The sequence below is a fragment of the Durio zibethinus genome, chromosome 11 (assembly GCF_047325235.1).
Source record: "Durio zibethinus cultivar Kanyao isolate XHJ-2024 chromosome 11, ASM4732523v1, whole genome shotgun sequence".
NCBI classification, from domain to species: Eukaryota; Viridiplantae; Streptophyta; class Magnoliopsida; order Malvales; family Malvaceae; genus Durio; species Durio zibethinus.
In genome coordinates, this window is record NC_143172.1 from 15095640 (window position 1) to 15115806 (window position 20167).

The following is a 20167-nucleotide window of genomic DNA, read 5'->3' on the forward strand; positions in this document are numbered from 1 at the left end:
GCAACAAGGTTGAATGTTGTGACCTGGCCTTAAAGTGCACTAGAGATATGAGGTTGCCTTACCTAAAAAATGTGTTGATAAGATTTAATCACATGGGAGAATCAAAGTGGGACTTGATCAAAACTCATAAGTGAACGAGGGAGATTGTTGGGATAAGGTTCACATGTGAGTAAAGAATCTCACATCACTAAAAAATCTGAAAGAGATATCCTATATATACATGAAAGACTCAAAAACTCAATAACTAAGCTTTTGAGCTAAACTAGTGTCCAATATATATGTATGGATTTTCTGATGTGATCCCATAGGCTCAAGTGCGACAAATCTCTCAACAAGTACATGTAAAGTTTTCTCAAATTTAAATTATATTACTTTATTATCATCAATAAACCTTTTTATAATCTAAACGTAGATTAAACAACTAAACTTTTGATACTTCAGAAAAAAGTTAATTTCCAGTCCAACAACCTAAAACATAAGTTTTTAGATTATTCTAACGATGCATATATCAGGATAATGTTAAGAAGGCAGAATCCACTGGAGATGTTGGAGGAGAAGACAGCTAAGGCTTAGGTGGAATTTGCAACAATTCTATGCTTCCTTCCAACATCTCGATCACCTTACTCATCGAAGGCCTGTCACGCGGATTTGTTTGTATGCACCACAAACCGACTAATATCATCTTCCTTGCGATCTCAGTTTCTTCGTTACAATTGAGACCAAGCAATTTCGGTTCAATATGATCTTGCACAACATGCTGATAGATCCAATGAGGAAAATATATCTCGCTGGTTTGACTTACCCCAACATCTATGCTCCTTCTTCCTCCAACCATCTCTAGAAGCATCATTCCATAGCTATAAACATCCGATTTATGCGAAACACCTCCAACGCTTCTGCAAAACACTTCTGGAGCTATGTAACCAATTGTCCCTCTAGCTTCAAACATTGATACAATACTCTCTTTCCTGGTGCATAGTTTTGCCAACCCGAAATCAGAGATTTTCGGGAAAAATTTTTCATCAAGAAGAATGTTATGAGGTTTTACGTCAAAATGCAAAATCCGCATGTTGCAACCACGGTGCAAGTATTCAAGCCCTCGGGCTATTCCAATCGCAATTTTGTGCAATTCCGCTGATGTCAACTGCTGGCGGTCCTTCGCCGTCATGGTATCCTCTTTGTAAATGAACCTTTCTAAAGATCCATTGGCCATAAACTCATAAATCAGAGCTCTTTTCCGACCCTCTAAACAAAATCCTATAAGGGTGACAACATTAACATGAGAAGTTCGACTAATACTCGCAACCTCATTGATAAATTCTTGACCATTTCCTTTGGTTGTATCAAGCACTTTCACAGCAACAAGATGGCCATCCGGTAGCTTTCCTTTGTACACACTTCCATAACCACCTTTTCCTAGTTTTTCTTTAAATGAGTTTGTCATTTTCCTGACATCTGAATAGCTGTATCTTTTGGGAGATAAAGTTCCGTTATTTCTTATGAAAACCTCAATATCTGGATCACTCTTTACGAACTTCTTGAAAAAGCCCATTGTTCTTATGCATGGGATCTTTCTTCTGAAACAAAGTGTGATGATACAGGTGATCAGTAGACTAATTGCTGCACCGGTTAAAACTGCCATATAAGCAGAAACCAATAGAAAATCAGGACCAATAACGAAATGCGCTTATAACCTTCTAATGAATTTTCGGAGAAAAAAAAAACATAAATGACAAGGAGTTAATTAAAAAAGTCCATAAAATTTACCATTTTATTTAAATAAATTTTGATATTTTTATTACACTTAAATAAATTCTTAATTTTTATTTTGCATGCAAATAAACTCTTAAATTTTAGTTTATATGTAAATAAACTCTTACCCTTTAATTTGTACATATATAAACCTATAATGTAAATTAATCTTTTGTTTAAATTAGAATATATTTGAATACAAATTAAATAATAAAGGTATGTTTAGACACAATAAAAATATTAAAAATTTATCTAAAAAAATATAAAGTTTATAGGTATTTTTAATATTTTAACCAAATAAACATCAAAGAATTTTCATAAAACTACTTATAGTAGATGGTTCAAAAGTAATAATTCCTAAAACAAAAATGATATTTAAAAGGATCTTCTGAATAGAAATTCTCAATAAAAGCATCTAATCATATAATATTAGTAATTCTTGGAAATTAAAATTTTGGTAACCACCACTTATTTTAAGTCTGTGACTCTTCCCACTCTTTATCCCACTCTAATATTTTTTTAGTCATTTTCCTTAATGTTCTATTAGAAAGCAAAGAAAAGAAAAAAAGAAAAGAATGAATAATTTAAAAAACCATTGACTACTGCATGCAATTCTTTTCTATCTTATTTTTTTTCATAAATTTTGTGAGTTGTTAAAACAACTTTTAGAAGATATTTAAAAGAAAGCTTTTGGATAAATGGTTTCGTACCTAGAGCAAATTTTACTGAACGATTGAAACGTCTTCCTGTAACAAAAGATTGCATCTGTTAAGTAAATATCAAAATGAAATTAATTTTTAAATTTTTAAATTTCATAAATAAAATTAATAAAACGATACTTATCTTTATGTATATTTTAAAAAACTTAAAAAAATTAATAAATATATATATATATCAATTTCTTGATTTTGATTATAAAATAAAAAAATTACCTTGATAATATATCATATAATAACTCAATTTCAAATAATATCAAGCTATTTTATAAGTAAATAAAATCATTGTAGGTCTACAAATTTCATTGTACAAACTCCTACAATTAAAAGGGCAGCTAATCAAGTCTCTCTTAGAATTCATTAAAGGTCTTCTCTAGGTTCTGGTGGGAGTTTGGTCCTGTCTTTGTGTACAAGGTGTTCCCCCTCAAGCAATGGGGAGGTCTTGTTTTGTTTTGTTTTTTTTTTGTTACTTTTTTTGTCTAGGGTTTTGTACGTTTTTTGGGTTTGCTTGGTGAACCATTTTGATGATGGAAGAACTGGAGGATCTATGGATAAGTTAACTCTGACAGACATAGAGAGAGGGGAGGTGATGGTGGAAACAAGCTGGTTAGAATCAACTGAGATAGAGGGGAAAGCATGTCTCCTTGGGAAGGTTATGACCAAAGAAGGTGTAAACTTGGAGGCTATGAGAGGGTTTCTTCACAAAGTATGGAAATTAAATAGAAGATTACAGATAAAGGTGATTAGAGAGAGACTTTTTCTCTTTCAGTCTGAGGACATGATGGAGAAAAACAGGTTCCAAATGACACAGCTATGGTCTGTCTTTCAATAAGGCCCTACTCGTTCTTCAGGATTCTGAAGGCCCAACTCCTCCGGATTCCATTAATATGTCATGGCGCCAGTTTTGGATCCATGTTCATGGTTTGCCATTTGAACATGATGAACAAGTAGGTAGGGGTGGTGATTGGTGAAACGTTAGGCGACGTAGAAGAAGTAGAAGCTGATGGGGATAATAATGCCTGGGGAAAGATTTTAAGAATAAGGGTCTGGGTAGACACCGGTAAATCTCCTAAGAGGGTAACAAAAGTTGCAGTGAATGATGGGAGAAAGGTCTTGGTTATGTTCCAATATGAGCGTTTCCCAAATTTTTGTTTTGTGTGTGGCAAACTCGATCATGTAGAAAATGAATGTAACGAGGCACTGACGAGGAAAAGCGAACTTGGATTAATAAAGAAGGAATATGGAAGATGGCTCTGATCAGAATCACCAAAAGCTAAGTCAGTTAAAGCAGAATGGTCCTTTCCAAGAGATAGCAGGGATGATATCTCTTTTAGTCCAAAGAATAAAGGGGTGAATCACGATATCAAAAATGTAACAATGGCAGCAACGGAAGGTAGTGCTGCGATGAGGAAGATGACACACGTGGCTAAGGGGGACAGCATCCAGGAGTTTGTTCTAAAATTTTAGCTGGAAATAACGCAGATGACTATGGGCTGACCCAAAAAAGGGGGCGGTTGAGGGGGCTAAAATTTCATGCACGTTATCACCGGTTTCAAAAATGGTGATGGGGGAAGATTTGGGAGAGAATCAATTGGAGCCAAATCTAGGAATGGGATTCATGGCAGCAGTAGAAATTTAAACACACGTGGGCCAAATGAGGATGGTTTTTGTAGTGGGCTGATGCAATGGAAAATGAGTCAAATCTTGAGAGGGGCCACAAACGATTGAAGGGAGCTGCAAGACAGGTTGGGAAAGAAAAGACTCACAAATGAAGGGGAAGGGTGGACCGGAGCAAAAAGGGTGTAGAAAACGAACGTCAGGTGTTGGAGAAGGAACAGTGGAGGAGATAGCAGGGAAGAAATTGGCATTTACTAAGGATTTCGAACCAAGTTGTTCTAACGCATGGGATCTTTCTTCTAAAACAGAGTGTCATGATACAGGTGATCAGTAGACTAATTGCTACACCGGCAAAAGCTGTCATATAAGCAGAAACCCAACAGAAAGTTAGGACCATTAACGAAATGCGCTGATAACTTGTTAACGAATTTTCGGAGAGAAAAAAAAAAAAAAAACTATATGGCAAGGAGTAAACAATAGAAGTAACAAGGCTAAAAAGATAGAAAAAAATCCCTAAATTTTAACATTTTATTTAGATAAATATCTATATTTTATTACACTCAAATAAATTTTTAATTTTTATTTTGCATCCAAATAAATTTTTAAATTTTAATTTGCATATAAATAAACTCTTATCATTTAATTTATATTTAAATAAATCATGAACATAAATCAACTTTTTATTTTGAAATAAGGATATATTTAAATATAAATTAAAAAATAATGATTTACTTGGCCACGATGAAAATTTAAGAACTTATCTAAAACGATAAAGTTTAGAGGTTTTTTTAGTATTTTAACCGAGTAACCATCAAATAGAATTCTTAGTAAAACTGCTTACCTTTGAAACTACATATATTTAAATGGTTCAAGAGTAACAATTCCTAAAACAAAAATGATATTTAAAAGGATCTTCTTAATAGAAATTCTCAATAAAAGCATATAATAATATAATAGTAGTAATCCTTGGAAATTAAAATTTTGGTAACCACCACTTTCTTTAATTCTGTGACTCTCTCCACTCTTTATCCCACTCTAATTTTTTTAGTCATTTTTCTATTTCGAAAGCAAAGAGAAAAAAAGGAAAGGATGCATAATTTAAAAAACCATTGACTACTGCATGCAATTCTTTTCTATCTTAATTTTTTTCATAACTTTTGTGAGTTGTTAAAAACAACATAAAAGAAAACCTTTGGATGGATAAATGGTTTCCTGTCTAGAGCAAGCTTTTTTGAAAGATTGGATCTGCTTCCCGTAACAAAAGATTACATCAGTTAAGTAAATTTAAAAGCGAAATTATTTCATTTACCATTAGAATTTTTAAATTTTATAAACAAAATTAATAAAACGATACATATCTTATACAAATATATAAAAATCAAAGTTTTGGCAAAAATAAAAAAAATTCTATGTAAAAAGCTTAAAATGTTGATATGTGAACGATTTTAAAAATTATCAGATAGACATTTAATAAATGCATTTTATTTTATTTAATACCTGTTTAATTCAAAAATAATTCAAAAAACTAAATTGATTATATTTATGTTTTTATTATTAATCTTAAATCACTCTTAATTCAATTTATATTAACAATATTAAAATTTTAAAAATTTATTAATTTGATAAATTAAATCAAATCAATATATAATTAATAAATTAATAAATATTACAATTACAATTATAAAATATTTGATTCTCTAATTAGTTATTTGATACATTTATATTTGATTAAATATTGTATCCAATAATTGATGTATTTCATAAGTAAATATATAAAGCAAATATAATTCAAAAAACTCAATTGAGTATATTTATGTTTTTATTACTGATTTTAAATCACTGTCAATTTAATTCATATTTAAAGTAGAATAAAATATTTCAATATCATTCGACTTGCCATTGTTAGACCATTATTCACTCACAATTTTTATTATTCCAATATTAACTTTTATAATTTAAAATTATATTATTAATTGACTATATTTATGCTTTTATTATTGACTTTAAATCACTCTCAATTCAATTCATATTAAAAATATTAAATTTTAAATTTTTCTTAATTTGACAAATTAAATTAATCAATATATAATTAATAAATTAATAAAAACTACAATTACAATTATAAAATAATGGATTCTCTAATCAATTATTTATTTGATACAACTATTTTATAACTATAATTATAATATTTATTAATTTATTAATTATATATTAATTGATTTAATTTGTCAAATTAAGAAATTTTTAAAATTTTTAATACTTTTAATATGAATTAAATTAAGAGTAATTTAAGATTAATAATAAAAATATAAATATAATCAATTTAGTTTTTTGAATTACTTTTAAATTAAAAATGTATTAAATAAAATAAAATGTATTTTTTAAATGTCACGTGACGATTTTTAAAACCGTTCACATATAATTTTTTCCATTTTTTGCCAAAAGCTTTAACTTTTATATATTTATATAAGATTTATTTAAGATTAATTAGATATTGTTTATGGATAAAAAGATTTGTAGAATGAAAAATTTTACAATAAAAGTAATTTTTAATAAACAAGTTTGTATGCTTATAAATAAATAAAATCTTATAGAGTTAGATATGAAAAAAGATGTAAGAAATTTGAGGTTTCAATTGATAGGCACCTTATAGAATTACAAAAGATTGACGTCTTTATAGTGTATATATTTGAGTATACTAAAAGAGAATGAAAATATCCATATAGATATAATATATAGGTGTACATAGGTATATGTGTGTTTAGATTGAGAATACTTCTTAAGACTAAAAGAGATTAAGAGGGTCTATAGATATTGATTGTGAATGTTTGATTTAATGATTATTTATAATTCTTTATAATTAGTATATCTTTCTTTCATCTGTGGATACAGGTCAGTTGGACTAAATCACATTAAATTATTATATTTTTTGTGGTTAATTGATTATTTGATTATACTTCTATTGACTTAGATCATTAATTGATTAGGGCTTTTTGGCCTAATAAGTAGTATTAGAGGCATGTTAAACACCAAATAGTTAACACCAAAAAAATAGCTAACTGAATAAACTATTAAAAAGTTGTAATTATGTTTTGAGTTAACTCTTAAATAAGGAGTTTTTGATAAATTTTCTCATTTCAAAAGTTTTACAGTTGTAAGAATTTATTTGTTAGTAGATTAAATTTTTAATAGGCCACTTTGGGTTAGGCCGAAATAATAATTGTAAAGATTTATTTGTTAATGGATTAAGTTTAAAACATGGCATTTTAGGTTTAATCAAAACAAATATATTTGTGTGTTCTTATTTTTATTTTGGGGTTACTATATTATTTGTGTGTGAGTGCTACGTGTTTGTTTAGAATAAACAAGCCTAGAAAAGCTCAATTCAAGGAAAATATTTAAACTCATTTTTTGAAAATTGGTTTATGTAAACCGATGAAGTGATGAAAATATATAAGAGAGGATGATTGTAAAATTTTTATTGCATGTGAAGCCAAACATATCTAGCATAAAAATTGATTATTTGATAAAATTTGAGTTAAGGTGAAGATTGTTGAGAATAGTGACTCAAATTTCATAAAAAAATTTATTTAAAATTGGCTAAATATTGCTTAATGAATAAAAAGACTTGTAGAATGAAAAATTCTACAAGAAAAAGAATTCTTAATTAGTAAATTTGTATACTTATAAATAAGTAGTTTCTATATAGTTAGATATGAGAAAAAATATAAGTTAGAAGATTTTATTGAATAAACATCTCATAAGACTACAGGAAATTGACATCTTTATGGGTGTGTATGTTTGAATGGACTAGAGAATGAAAGATTTCATATAGGTATAGTTTATGAGTGCACATAGATATGTGTTTAATTGGTTTGATAATATTTCATATGACTAAAATAAATTGAAAGGGTCTATGAATATTGATTGTGAATGTTTGATTTGATAATTGTTTATAATTTTCTACAACTAATGAATTTTTTCTAACATTCATGGATATAAACAGATTAGGCTAAATCACGTTAAATTGCTATGTATTATATGATTGATTGATCTTTTGATTACTTTTCCACTGACTTGGATGATTAATTGATTGGGGCCTTTTAGCCTAACACAATTTATGTTAGTGTAAAACTAAAAAGTTTTACACCTTTTTTTAACAATTAATTTCAAAAAATTCAAAAAATGAGAGAAATAAATAAATAAAAGGTTTAATTTCATCTTTTGAATCTATTAAAATTAAAGTTAAAATATATATATAACTTTTTTATGTAAGTTAATCACTCCCCTTAAATATAATTTTTTTTTTTTTTTAGTTTCGGTATATATTACTAACATAACTAATTTTTACTTAAAACATTTTCCAATTCTAAATAAATATTGAATTAGTATCCCTTCATAAGGTTATAATACTAAATTCTATTTATTATCTAATATATAATGAATAACAAAATAAGTTGACAACACTTAATATAATCTGTCGTAACGATTTTGCGACCGCCCGACGAATTTGAAAACGAAATAAAAAAATAACAGAGTCGCCACCAATCTTTTTTGGCTAGGTGTGATTGGCCACCTATTAAAACATATCCTTTTAATAAAATTTTAAAATTAATTAAAATTTATTAAAAAAGATAATTTTTTGATCTGCGAAACAACTTGGGTTGGGAGTCGATTACTTGTGGGGAAGGATTAGCACCCCCACAACGCCCGTTAAAAAACGGTACCAATTAACGTGTTATCCTTTGATTTTGATAAAAATAGTCCAATTTTCGGTGTTCGAAAAAATAATTTCCTTGATTTTTTATTAGTTATTAGAAAAAAATTATTCTCGAAAAAATAAATTAAAACATTTTTATTGAAATAATTCTTAAAATGTTCCAGTACGTTGGTAACATTAAAAGAACTTTTTCTCACCTAAAGATTTCTTAAAGCATCTCTACTCGGAATACTTTTAAAATTTCATCTTTGGAGGTCTAAATTTACTTTTCGTAAGAAATTATGTCATGCATGCCATGCAAAATATTTTCATGTTTATGCACACATTTTATTCTCATTCAAAAATTTTATTAATTATTTTATTAATTTTTTAATTTTGTAAAAAAAAATTTAATTATATTAAAGATTTTCTATAAATATTCCAATACGCTGGTAATATTTTATAAAAAATCTTCTCACTTAGGGATTTTTTAAAGCATTTCTACTCGGAATACTTTTAAAATCTCATCATTGGATTAAATTTCTTTTCTTCTCATTTTTATTACTTATATTTTTAATATATTCATCAATTTTTATTTATTATCTTTTAAAAAAAAAAAATTTTATTGTACTGAAAATTTTTTTATAAATACTCCAATACACTGATAGTATTTAAAAAAAAAATTTTCACCTAGAAATTTCATAGGCATCACTACTCGAAATACTTTTGAATCTCATCGTCGGATAAAAATTTCCTTTTCCTTCATTTTTTATTACTTTAGTATTATTATTAAGTTTATTTTTATATTATTGTTTTTAAAGTTTATTTTAAAAATTAACAAAATTACAAAAAAATTCAACTACATATTTCATCTCTTAATCTAACAAACATAATTATTTTAATATGCATAAATATTAATAAAATAATATATAAAAAATTTAAAAAATTTAAAAAAAATTTTTTACCTGAATCGAACCGATCAACGCGAGGTTCAGTTCGACGGTTCGATCCGACCTGAGCGGTTCAGTACCGATTCGGTTCGATCTGGGCGATTCAGTTTCGGTCCAGTTAGACCGATCAGAGGCTGATGGAGAAACGGGTCATCGGGTCGGGTGTGTGGACCTCGAGTAGGGTTGCGGGTTGACGCGCGGATCCTTCTTGGTCTAAACGACGTCGTTTTGGGCCTTTAATGAAACGACGTCGTTTTTGTTCTGACGGTTTAAATAAAATTTAAAAAAAAAATTCATTCATTTTATTCGATTTTTGTAAAAAAAATTCCTTTTTTTTCTCTTCTTCAGTCGACCTGGGGTCAGTGGCCGTCCGTCGCGACGGCTGCTGCAGTCCTTGCCGGCGACGAGCTCCGACCGTTGTTGACGGTGTCAAAAAATTTCAAAAATCTCTCACAAACTCCTCTCGACCCCCTGAACACAGATTCGACCTCCTTTTCATCAAAAAAAGTCCTAAAATCCCTATATCTGCTTGGAAAGTTTTGGTGAAACTATATATTTTTGTGTTCTGACTCTTTTTTTTTTTAAACTGACTCTTTTTTTTTCTTCTTCGTGCAGAAAGCTCGGCGCTGGATTCCTCTCTACAGGGAAGATTGTGTATATTTTTTTTATGTTTTTTTTAATTTTTTTTTGCAGCGTCTCTCCCTTTTCTCCTCTTCCTCTTTGGCTTCGCTAGGAGCTCTATTTATAGAGCTCCGTGTGTTTGGGGGGAAGAGCATGGGGCTCGGCACAGGTGTAAGCACGAGCCCCATGCTTCTTTTATTAGTTTTGGCTATATCTGGTAGTTTGTCAACAGGAGAATTAATTTAAGGGGTGGAAGGTAGGGTCTGGTGATCAGGAGGATGAGGTGTAGAGTTTGGTGGATCCGATGGCAGGGGTGGTGGCAGTGGTGCTGGGGATTTTAACTCATTCTACATCCATGTTAGCATATCGTTCTTTTCTTTTCCCTTTCTTCCCTGAAATTATATTTATATCTTTTTCAAAATCTCTTTTGTTTTCTCCAAAATATCTACTCACAATAAATAAGACACAAGTGGAGAAAATATTCGTGCACTTTGTTCCAAAAATCGCCTGCCGCATATCACAAAAAACACTCAAATTTTACAGTTTTCCTAATTTAACTAAACCCAAAAGTGCTCTTGCTTATGAAAGGTTGGCACTAGAGAAAGAGAGTGGTTTCTATAGGTGTTTGGTGGGATTAGCTATCTTTGAATAAAAATCAGAGTCTAGAGTTTGTTTTATGTCTCTAAAAAAGATTAGGACTGATCCAAAAGGGCAATTCAAAAATGAATTAGCTGTAAAAATCCTTTAATATGAAAAAAATACAAGGCTTTTAGGTTCTGATTGGTTTGAAGTATGAAAAGAAGAGAGAATGAAAAAATTATTAATATAATAGTTAAATTACAAAAGTTATTATTAATTTTAATCATTAGATTAACAAATTTTTTAATTTTACCTCTTTTCATTTTTTACACTAAACAAAGTAATATATCATGATTTACCTGTTTGTCGTCTGAAAGGTATTAAAGTCTTCATCTAAATTATCAGTAATATTCTTATACTCCGTTTAAGAAACTTTTAATCGAGCAAATTTTGGTAAATCTAAACTAGCCATATAATTGAAACTATAATTAGCTTATTTATTTATTCTTCAAAAAATAATTAGTTTATTTATTATTACCTGATGTGATTTTGATACTATGAAAATTATTAAAAAAAAAAAGCAGAGATTTTGAAGGAAGAACAATGGAGAAGATTGAAAAAAGGAGATGCTAGCCTGGATTCCAATTGAATCAAATTATTTAATGTGGAGCTGATATACCTCATTAAAAATATAAGTTTAAAACAACCCTATTTAGCAAATAAAGACTTTAAAATATCCTATTGTGATAAAAAAAAAAAAAAAAAAAAACTCAATTAGTTTTAGTTTATGTGAAGTTATTTATGGTTATGGATAAGGTTGGTAACGGATCGGGTTGAGGCGGGTTTTTGCTGCCCCGAACTCAATCCGATTTTACAATCATAAAATTCGTATTCGATTTGATTTAAATTTTTTTTACTTTTTAATATTCGAACCTGACCTAAAATCTAATATTATTTAAATCGTATCTGATCCGATTCGACCTAAAATTAATAAAATATTATTTTTTAAAATATAAAATATTATTTTTTAAATATAAATATATAATTATATATAAATAAAAAATTAAAAAATAATTTTAATATAATATCAAATCAAATCAAGTTTGCCTAAAACCTGAACTCGACTCAACCAGACTCGAAACTCGATTTTCAAAAGAAAAAATAATCTTATAAGATCAGGTCGGATCGAAATCCGTCAAGATCAGATCGAAATCCGTCAAGCTCGGATCGAAATCCGTCAAGCTCGGAGTGAGCTGTTAACCCTAATTATGGATCTCATAATTTATTTGCTTAAATTCAATAAGTAATATTTTGATGAGTTAGTATTTAACATATTGTCAATATAAATTTTTAATTTTGCAAGTAATATTAAAAAATTGACACATATCTCATTTTATTTTTAATATATATTTTTTTAAACATACCTTAAGAAAAATGTGTCATTCTCTTAACATTCTATGATATCGTGTATCGTTGGACTAAGTGATTAAGGCTCAAAAGGTTGTGAAGTTAACCAAATTTTTGCAATTTTGCAATCAAATTGATGTGAATTGATGAAGAGTGGGGTTTAGAGGATTGTGTGTACCAGGTTTACTGCAGATAGGATATAAAGGTGAACTCCAGTTTCCGCATCTTCCATTGAGGCTGTTGCATTTTGAACAGAATAGTCTAGAAAAATTATACACCACATCAAATCCCAGTCTCCAATCTTCAAGCAATTGCGGCCTTTCATTCCAGAGTTGAGAAAAAGCGCTCTGATTAACCTGAACTTGGATGGCAGTACCACAAGAGCTATTAAAGCCTTCATATTTATCCCTCTCAGTTAAATCATCCGCATAGAAAGATCGTAACCCTAGGGTGCAATTAAATTGTGGTGGGTTGCAATTGTAAAAGAATGTAAGGTTTCGATTTGTTTGAGGATAGCTCAAGAAAGGGTAGTCCAGAGTTATATTGATCGGATTTTCAAGACAAATGTGTTCCCACAAATCGTTTCTAGCAATAGTCATTGTATAAGTAGCCTGATTTAAGTAAACGAGTCGGAATTCATTCCCACCAATATCTATGACAGGCTGCTGATATCCACACTTGGTCAACCTGAACCCTTCTTGGCGACAGAGTTCTGGACGATCATCAATCCAAAATGGAAACGTGAGGTTCCCTATGTCTCCACAGTTAAATGGACTAAAACAATCCTCAAAACTTTTATCATCTTGGCAGTATGATATTGGGAGGAGGATCAAGCTGATAAAGAAGAAGGTGAAGATGGAGATGGAAGGGGTTGAAATGATCATTTGAGAAAGCACTCTTGGAGTTCTGAAGGGAGAAGAATTGGTATACGAGTTATATGTTAAACTGATTGGAAGATTATGCTGTCTCTCTAATATTAAAATGTAAATGAGTAGACTATTCTCTTTGACCAAAAAAGGGCAAAATCAGCTTGTCAGAATTTTCCATGAAAGAGAAAGCAAGAGATAGGGATAATTGTTGACTTTGACCTACACGCTGGCCGATGCACGCAATAGACTAAAATAAACAGAGTTACATTGAATTCGTATAAAACCACCAATCGCTATGGCTCCTTTTCTAGGATGAGAAATTAGAAGCTACATCGAAATTTCATCTATTGAGAAATTTGTATGATGGAGGTTTCCTATTACCATCATGCTCTGTTTTATGCAAATCTAACAGGTTGGCATGAGAATCCAATATCTACACTATACTGGAGCAGTCAAGCAAAAATTCCAATAAATTATACTCTATTAGGTCCGAGAGAGATGTATCCTTCACAAGCAATGCACAAGTTATCATGTGCAGTGCGACATGCTTGATTTGATTGTCCTATTTCTATCTCCAAACTACCAAATTGGCGGAGTATAAGAGATAAAATCATTATATCTAATAGTCATTATCTTGAATGACTTGTCTATTATTCTAAATTAATTGAACTTACCTATGCTTGTTTGACTAGATGTAATAGAGAAAATTTCTTGGAGAAAAACCTTGAGAAAATGTTAGGAGAACAAGCATTCATACCAGAAGCCAAACAGAATTCAGAGTAAGGATGGTCGCGGCAGAAGCATAAGAACTCAAGCGATGTATTGCCAGATCCACCTACTCCTCCTGATTTCCTGCATTCCATACATGGATTGATGTCCTTGTGATACATTACATCAAACCCCTTATTCCAAGCATCCGCTACAATGTCATTTCCGGACAAGAGTTCATCAAATTCGCTTTGATTAACTGGAACTGTAATACTGATGTTACAATCTGTGAGCGCTGAGCGGTGAATTCTTAACAATGATTCATCCAGGTAATAGGCAAGGCTGTTGCCATTGGATGTGAAGCAACTAAATCTATTTTGGGAAGGTATATCATCTTCAAGAGGGCAGCCATAAAATATACTGAGATTCCAAATAGTTGCAGCAAAATCAAAGAGGTTGTGGTTTAATGAGATATTATGGAATTGTTCAGAACAAGAATCTTCAGAGATTTCTACAGGTGCAATGCTCATCGTGCCAGGTTGACTAGTTGACTTGTGTTTCGAGGAAACAGAAGGAAAAGGTAAGGAATAACCGCGTTGATTTTGACATGCATCACGCCAGCAAGATTTAGAAGGCTTTTTTTTTTAAGATAAAATTCATAAAATTTTTTCATTGATTAAATTCAAATTATTAAATTGAAAGAATTTTTTTTTAAAGAATATTAAAAGGAGTGCTACTATTTGCACCCAACTTCTTTTTAATACACCGAAAAAATTTAACTTTTAATAAAATTACTTAAATGTCTATTAATCAATTATATTTTTTATCTTTCATATCTCATTTCGAAAATACATTTTTAAAATTTTTTTAAGGTTTTCATACATCATTAATCTTGAACTTTTTGAAATTCTTAAAAACTTTTGGATATTTATGAAAACTTTTAAAAATTTTCAGAAATTTTTTTTTAAAAATTTCAAACCGCACCAAAACATTTTAATATAAAATCTTACGAAATTAAATATAAAATCAAACAAAAAAATAGAAAGAACAAATGATTTGCTTTTGATTTTATGCTTTTTTTTAACTTCAAATAGGTTAAATTTTCTTTCAATTTGACTTGATTGAAGTTTAAATCCTTTTGGTTTTTAATTAGGAAAAGAGAACAAATAGGATGCGAAGAAATGGAGTATTTGGAATTTTGGAAAATTTGTATTTTGGGGTTAAAGTATGTTGAATTAAAAACTGAATGTTAATAATTGTGAGCTATGATCAAAGGAAATTGGGGTGCAAATAACACCACTTTATTGAAAGAATTTGTTATATGGATAAGGGTACACAATTTGAAATAATTTAAATTTGTTTTGATGTTTTATTTAAATAGATACTTTTATTAAAATTCTATATCAAAATTTTTATCATATACAAATTTAATGCCTTAGACTTAAGTTTTATTGTGTTTGAATTTGATTGTTTAGTTATATTCTAATTTGTTAGTTAATAATTGTAACTTAATTATGATGTAATAATTAATTATTCAATTAATTATATGAATGTAATATTTTCTTATAATTGTAACATAAAAACCCTTTTACATAATTTTTTTATCTTCTCATGCTTTTTATTTTTAAGTTGGTTTTTATTTAATCAATTTTAACAAAGAATCTTATAAACTTGACTTAATAATGTCATAATGGTTTTGAAATTGTTAAATGGAATTTTCAAATCAAAATTAAAAGAAAGTCATCATCAATTTTTTTTAATTAAGTGTGATTGATTACTTAAAAAAAATTGATCATTTGAATAAAATTTAAAATTTTATTAAAATTTTTTTTGAGTCTACAAAAAATAAAATAAAAATAAAAAATATGATAGCACATAAAGAAGAATTAACCCCCCACGATGCTTCTTTTAAAAACAATACTAATTAATCATGTATTATCTTTTGTTTTGATAAAAGTGTTATTAATTTAGATATTTAAAATAATTCCCCTAATTTCATTTATTTTACAAAATCCTTTTTAAAACTTTTTTACAAAGGAGTAAAATAAAATTATTTAGTTTCAAAACATTTTTTAAATTCCCTTATATCTAGGTAAAATTTCAAAAAATATTCTTCCACTTAAAATTCTCATAATAATCCTTAAGAGTTAGCATAACATTCTTTTATAAAAAATAATTATTAAGAATTTCTCAAATGCCTAAATAAGGTCCCAAAAAATATTTTTACGTAAAATATTTGTTTTTTATTGCTAAAAATTATTTTTAAAAATTTTTATTTTATTGCTTTAATTTTATTATCAACAAATACCCTACACATAATGCAACATAGAATTGATGATCAATTAAGAATCAAATAATACCCATGAACAATCTATTCCATTCTTTTCAAATCTTTTATTTTTATATTTTTCATCATTATTTTCTCTAATAAAATATTTAAAAATGAAATAAAAATCTTTAATATCAAAAAATCCCCCCAATTATTCATTATCTAGGTGAAATCTAGAAAACTTTATTGTTAAAAAATTTTTTATAATAATCTTTTATAATAAAAATAACTTTTTTTGGTAAAAATAAACATTTAAATTTCTTTTAATATCTAAGAAAAATTTTCAAAGTTATTTTTTACTTAAAAATATTATCTTTTTTTTTAATATCCCTCCTCCTTTAAAAAAAAATCATTATTTTCCATCTCACTTTTATCATTAAAAAATAAAATGCATATATTGCAATATGAGATAAACACACAAATAATACAAATGAATAAATGATGCAAATAATAAATTTTATTTCTTATCTTTGCAAACTTCTAATTTTATTTGTTTATCATCCTTTTATTTTTTTCCTTTCAAAGAATATTTATTTATAAAAATTATAAATTTTTTGTATTTAAAAGTTTCCTTTAATTTCCTAATAATCCATAAGTGGAATTTAGAAAAATTAACCATTTATTTTTAAAATCTTAAAATAATTCTTTCAAATAGACTTAGGTGAATTTTGGATGATTGTAGCAACATTTTGGGCAGAGTGCTTGCTGCCGTTTGGGGTTTGGAGCCTTTTTTTATTAAATTACGTTGGGAGTCAGTATGGTAAAAGTGAGTCGAAAAATAGAGAGCCGAAAATGGTGTAGCAAAATGGGAAGAAGACTCGAAAAAGTGAGGGAGGTTGCCTGCCATGGCAGCCGGCCTTGCATGTTTTTTTTTTTAATTAACTTTTAACCAAAATGCAATTGGGTTTGAAAATGGATTTTGGGCCTTCAACATCAGATTTTGGGCTTTTAAGCCCACATGACTCAACTTTGTTTTACACGGGATTGGATTCGATCCATGCGAAATGAACATCACAAAATTAATCTTAAACAAAATCTATTCCAACTCATAGATAAATTCAATTAAAATGTTTGGATAGACCTAAATCAAAATATTCAAACTGAATATAAAAATCGAACAAACTCAAATAATTTCATGCTTAAAAATAAATCTTATCTTAACGCTCTTCAATATGTTGATTGATTGAATGCACTAAAAATAAAAGGCATAATTTTGCTATATTTGGTCCTATAGCATAGGAAATATTTGCACTGTAAAAATATTCATTGTAGATTTGATTAAATGTTGTGGATGATATCCTGGATTCAGCTTCTGGTTGCCTTAATTGTCAGTTCGTTGATGTCAAATATTAATTATGATGCTTAAAAATTTAATTTCATCTGTCAAATTACTTTAACGGCTGACTCAATTAAAAATATCCCATGACATTTCAATGGACCAATGAGAATTAAACATAGAAAATCAAGTCATATGTCACCAAACAAGTCATTAAAAAAATCAATATACATTCTGAAATGAGAAAATTAATTTATTGAGAGTTTTAAATTATAAGTAAATCAATGTATAAGGGTAATTAAACGTAGTGCTTAAGCATATAATAATTGTTGAATATAGTGAAAGGTTTGTCATTTTTTTCAACGAAAATATATATTTTTTAAAAGATATAAAGTACATAATTTTTTAAATTATGTATAATTGACATATTGAACAAGTTCTATATATCCATTAGTTTTGATTTTCAGTTTAATTTTTATTCAATCATTTTTAAAGAGAATATAACGAACTATGGAATTTGAATTAAGTCTTTGAAAAAACAAAAAGTGATAAAGAGAAATACATATTTTTATGTAGGCAAAGGAGACAAATGGGGAGGTGAAACTTTGAAACAAAGAAGACATAGTCGGGATCATTTGCGAAGTATTGTTTGGAAAACTGAAAAAGACAGATTTGAAGAATTGTTTGGAAAGAGACAATAATAAAAGAAAAGGAAGTTTTTGAAATAACAAAGAAATGTAAGTCGCAAGAAACTAGTTAGTAAAACATGACCAAAAAAAAAAAAAACAAATGCAGGCATACCTGGACCATGTTCGCATTTAATTTGATGAGGACCATCACGACAGTAGCAGGCAAATGCCACCGGTAAATCTTTGTTGGATCCACATCTTCCGCCAGATTCCTTGCATTGCTTGCAATATCCATCGTATGCAAAGTATTTCATATCAAACGGCTGTACTAAAGCTTCATTCAGAGAGGCAATTCCACCCATCAGTTCATCGAAAGCCTTTTTCTCAACAGGAACTTCAACTTTTTCTCCACCACATCCATTTTCTTCGTTCTTAAAGAACATAGAAAACTTTTCACTTCCCTCCTTTTTGCAAGTGAAACTATCATCTGGCTTTCCCAGCCTTCGGCAGTCGTAAAAAAGAGTAATGTTTTGAGCGGTGTCAGAATAATTAAAAACATTATTTATCAAAAAGTCATCAGGACAAGTACTATTTAATTCCCCTCGTTTGATTGTCATCAAATCACGAGACTGATCGAGATGCACCACTTTGAATTCTTGGAAACTGATATTTATAAGAGCGGCCCGATTCTGTATGCACTTGAGCTTGTACCCTTCATAAACGAAGCCGCAATATGCAGGCCGATCAAGATAATCTGTCCAGAAAGGATATGAAACATTTCGGAGATTTCCACAATCAAATGGACCGCATGAAGTAAAATGAAGATCATCTTGGGCATAAGATACTTGAAAAAGAATTAAGAGAAGGAAGATGAAGATGATTGAGAACAGAGAGGTTGAAAGGAAGAAAAAGGAATCCATGCGTAGTGGAGGTTTGTCAAGTGAACACTTTTAAGTGAAGGGTTTATATATATAATTAAGCTAAGGAGATTAACTGATTTCGAGTGCTATCATTTTCAAAGATATAGACCACTGGGTTGGAGTTCGTTGGAAAGTTATGACACTTAGAATTTTCTACGAGATGGAAAGAAAGATACGTGGCTACTAACCTTGGTCGGCTGAAAGACTTTTGGATGTGGGTTCAAAGTGTTGTGACGGGTAACCGACGTAATTCAACAGAGTGGCTTATACGAGCCAAACAATAACATGGGGTTCAATTTTTGGACCACTTAATGTAAGCTAGAATTTTCCCCATTTTTTTTGTTTTCCCACAACTTGAATGACTTGAGGGACATTACTGTCAGAAAGACTTACGAGAGATGTTTGGCCATTGAATTTGAGAAGAACCTAACCCAAAAGAACACGTCAATTGGTTTTGAAATGAGAAGCCTATTATTAATTTTCAGGATTCTAAAAGGAAGTCTGATTTGTTCAACTGATTTTTACAACCGCTATCCTCCATCATAGAAATGATAGAGACGATTCACAGCAATAGTGACTCTTTACAATTGCAAATAGCGGCGAAATGGTAAATAGCGGCAATATGATCCGTTTTTCCTGCAATTAACTGTTATTGAGGGTTCTGTGATTTTTTTTTTCTTCATTTTTATCAAATCAAAAGTCTAATATGTAGCAAAATAAAGACAAAAATCCATACCAAAGCACAGCAATCAGAGAGATAGTGAGCTTCCATACTTATCAATAGCTGCAGGTGTGGGTTCTTGATCTTTCAAACTTTGAGAGAGATGAGCCCAGACATGAAAGTAGAGAAAATTAATTGAAGCAGAGGCCACAAGGGTTTGGCTGCTGCATAAGGATGGACGGATGGAGTGGATTGTGCGTTGGTATGCAATAAAAGGGTTTGCGTGGATGGAGACGAAAATTAGAACAATGAACTGAGGCAGAGGACATGGGAGAGTGGAGTAGAAGAAGAAACAGAGGAGAAGGAGACTAGGGGATTTTAGGGAGCAGTCACGTCCTCCCGTGACTTTAAATTAAAAATTGTTTATATGAAAA

General features: G+C 29.4%; 1 protein-coding gene across 2 annotated transcripts; it reads right to left on the minus strand.

Moving 5' to 3' along the window:
• Positions 1-409: 409 nt before the first annotated feature.
• Positions 410-20134, minus strand: LOC111290193 (LEAF RUST 10 DISEASE-RESISTANCE LOCUS RECEPTOR-LIKE PROTEIN KINASE-like 2.7). Of its 2 annotated transcripts, XM_089768069.1 has the most exons (4): positions 19809-20134; positions 18325-18906; positions 2463-2498; positions 410-1635 (listed from the first exon to the last, which is right to left on the minus strand). In XM_089768069.1, the coding sequence occupies exons 2-4, from the start codon at positions 18767-18769 to the stop codon at positions 563-565; spliced, it is 1554 nt and encodes a 517-aa protein (XP_089624195.1). In that variant the 5' UTR covers positions 18770-18906; positions 19809-20134; the 3' UTR covers positions 410-562. The 2 variants fall into 2 exon arrangements, with proteins under 2 accessions (XP_089624195.1, XP_089624194.1); XM_089768068.1 differs by lacking the exon at positions 19809-20134 and having other exon boundaries at positions 18325-19507.
• Between the last annotated feature and the right edge of the window lie 33 nt (positions 20135-20167).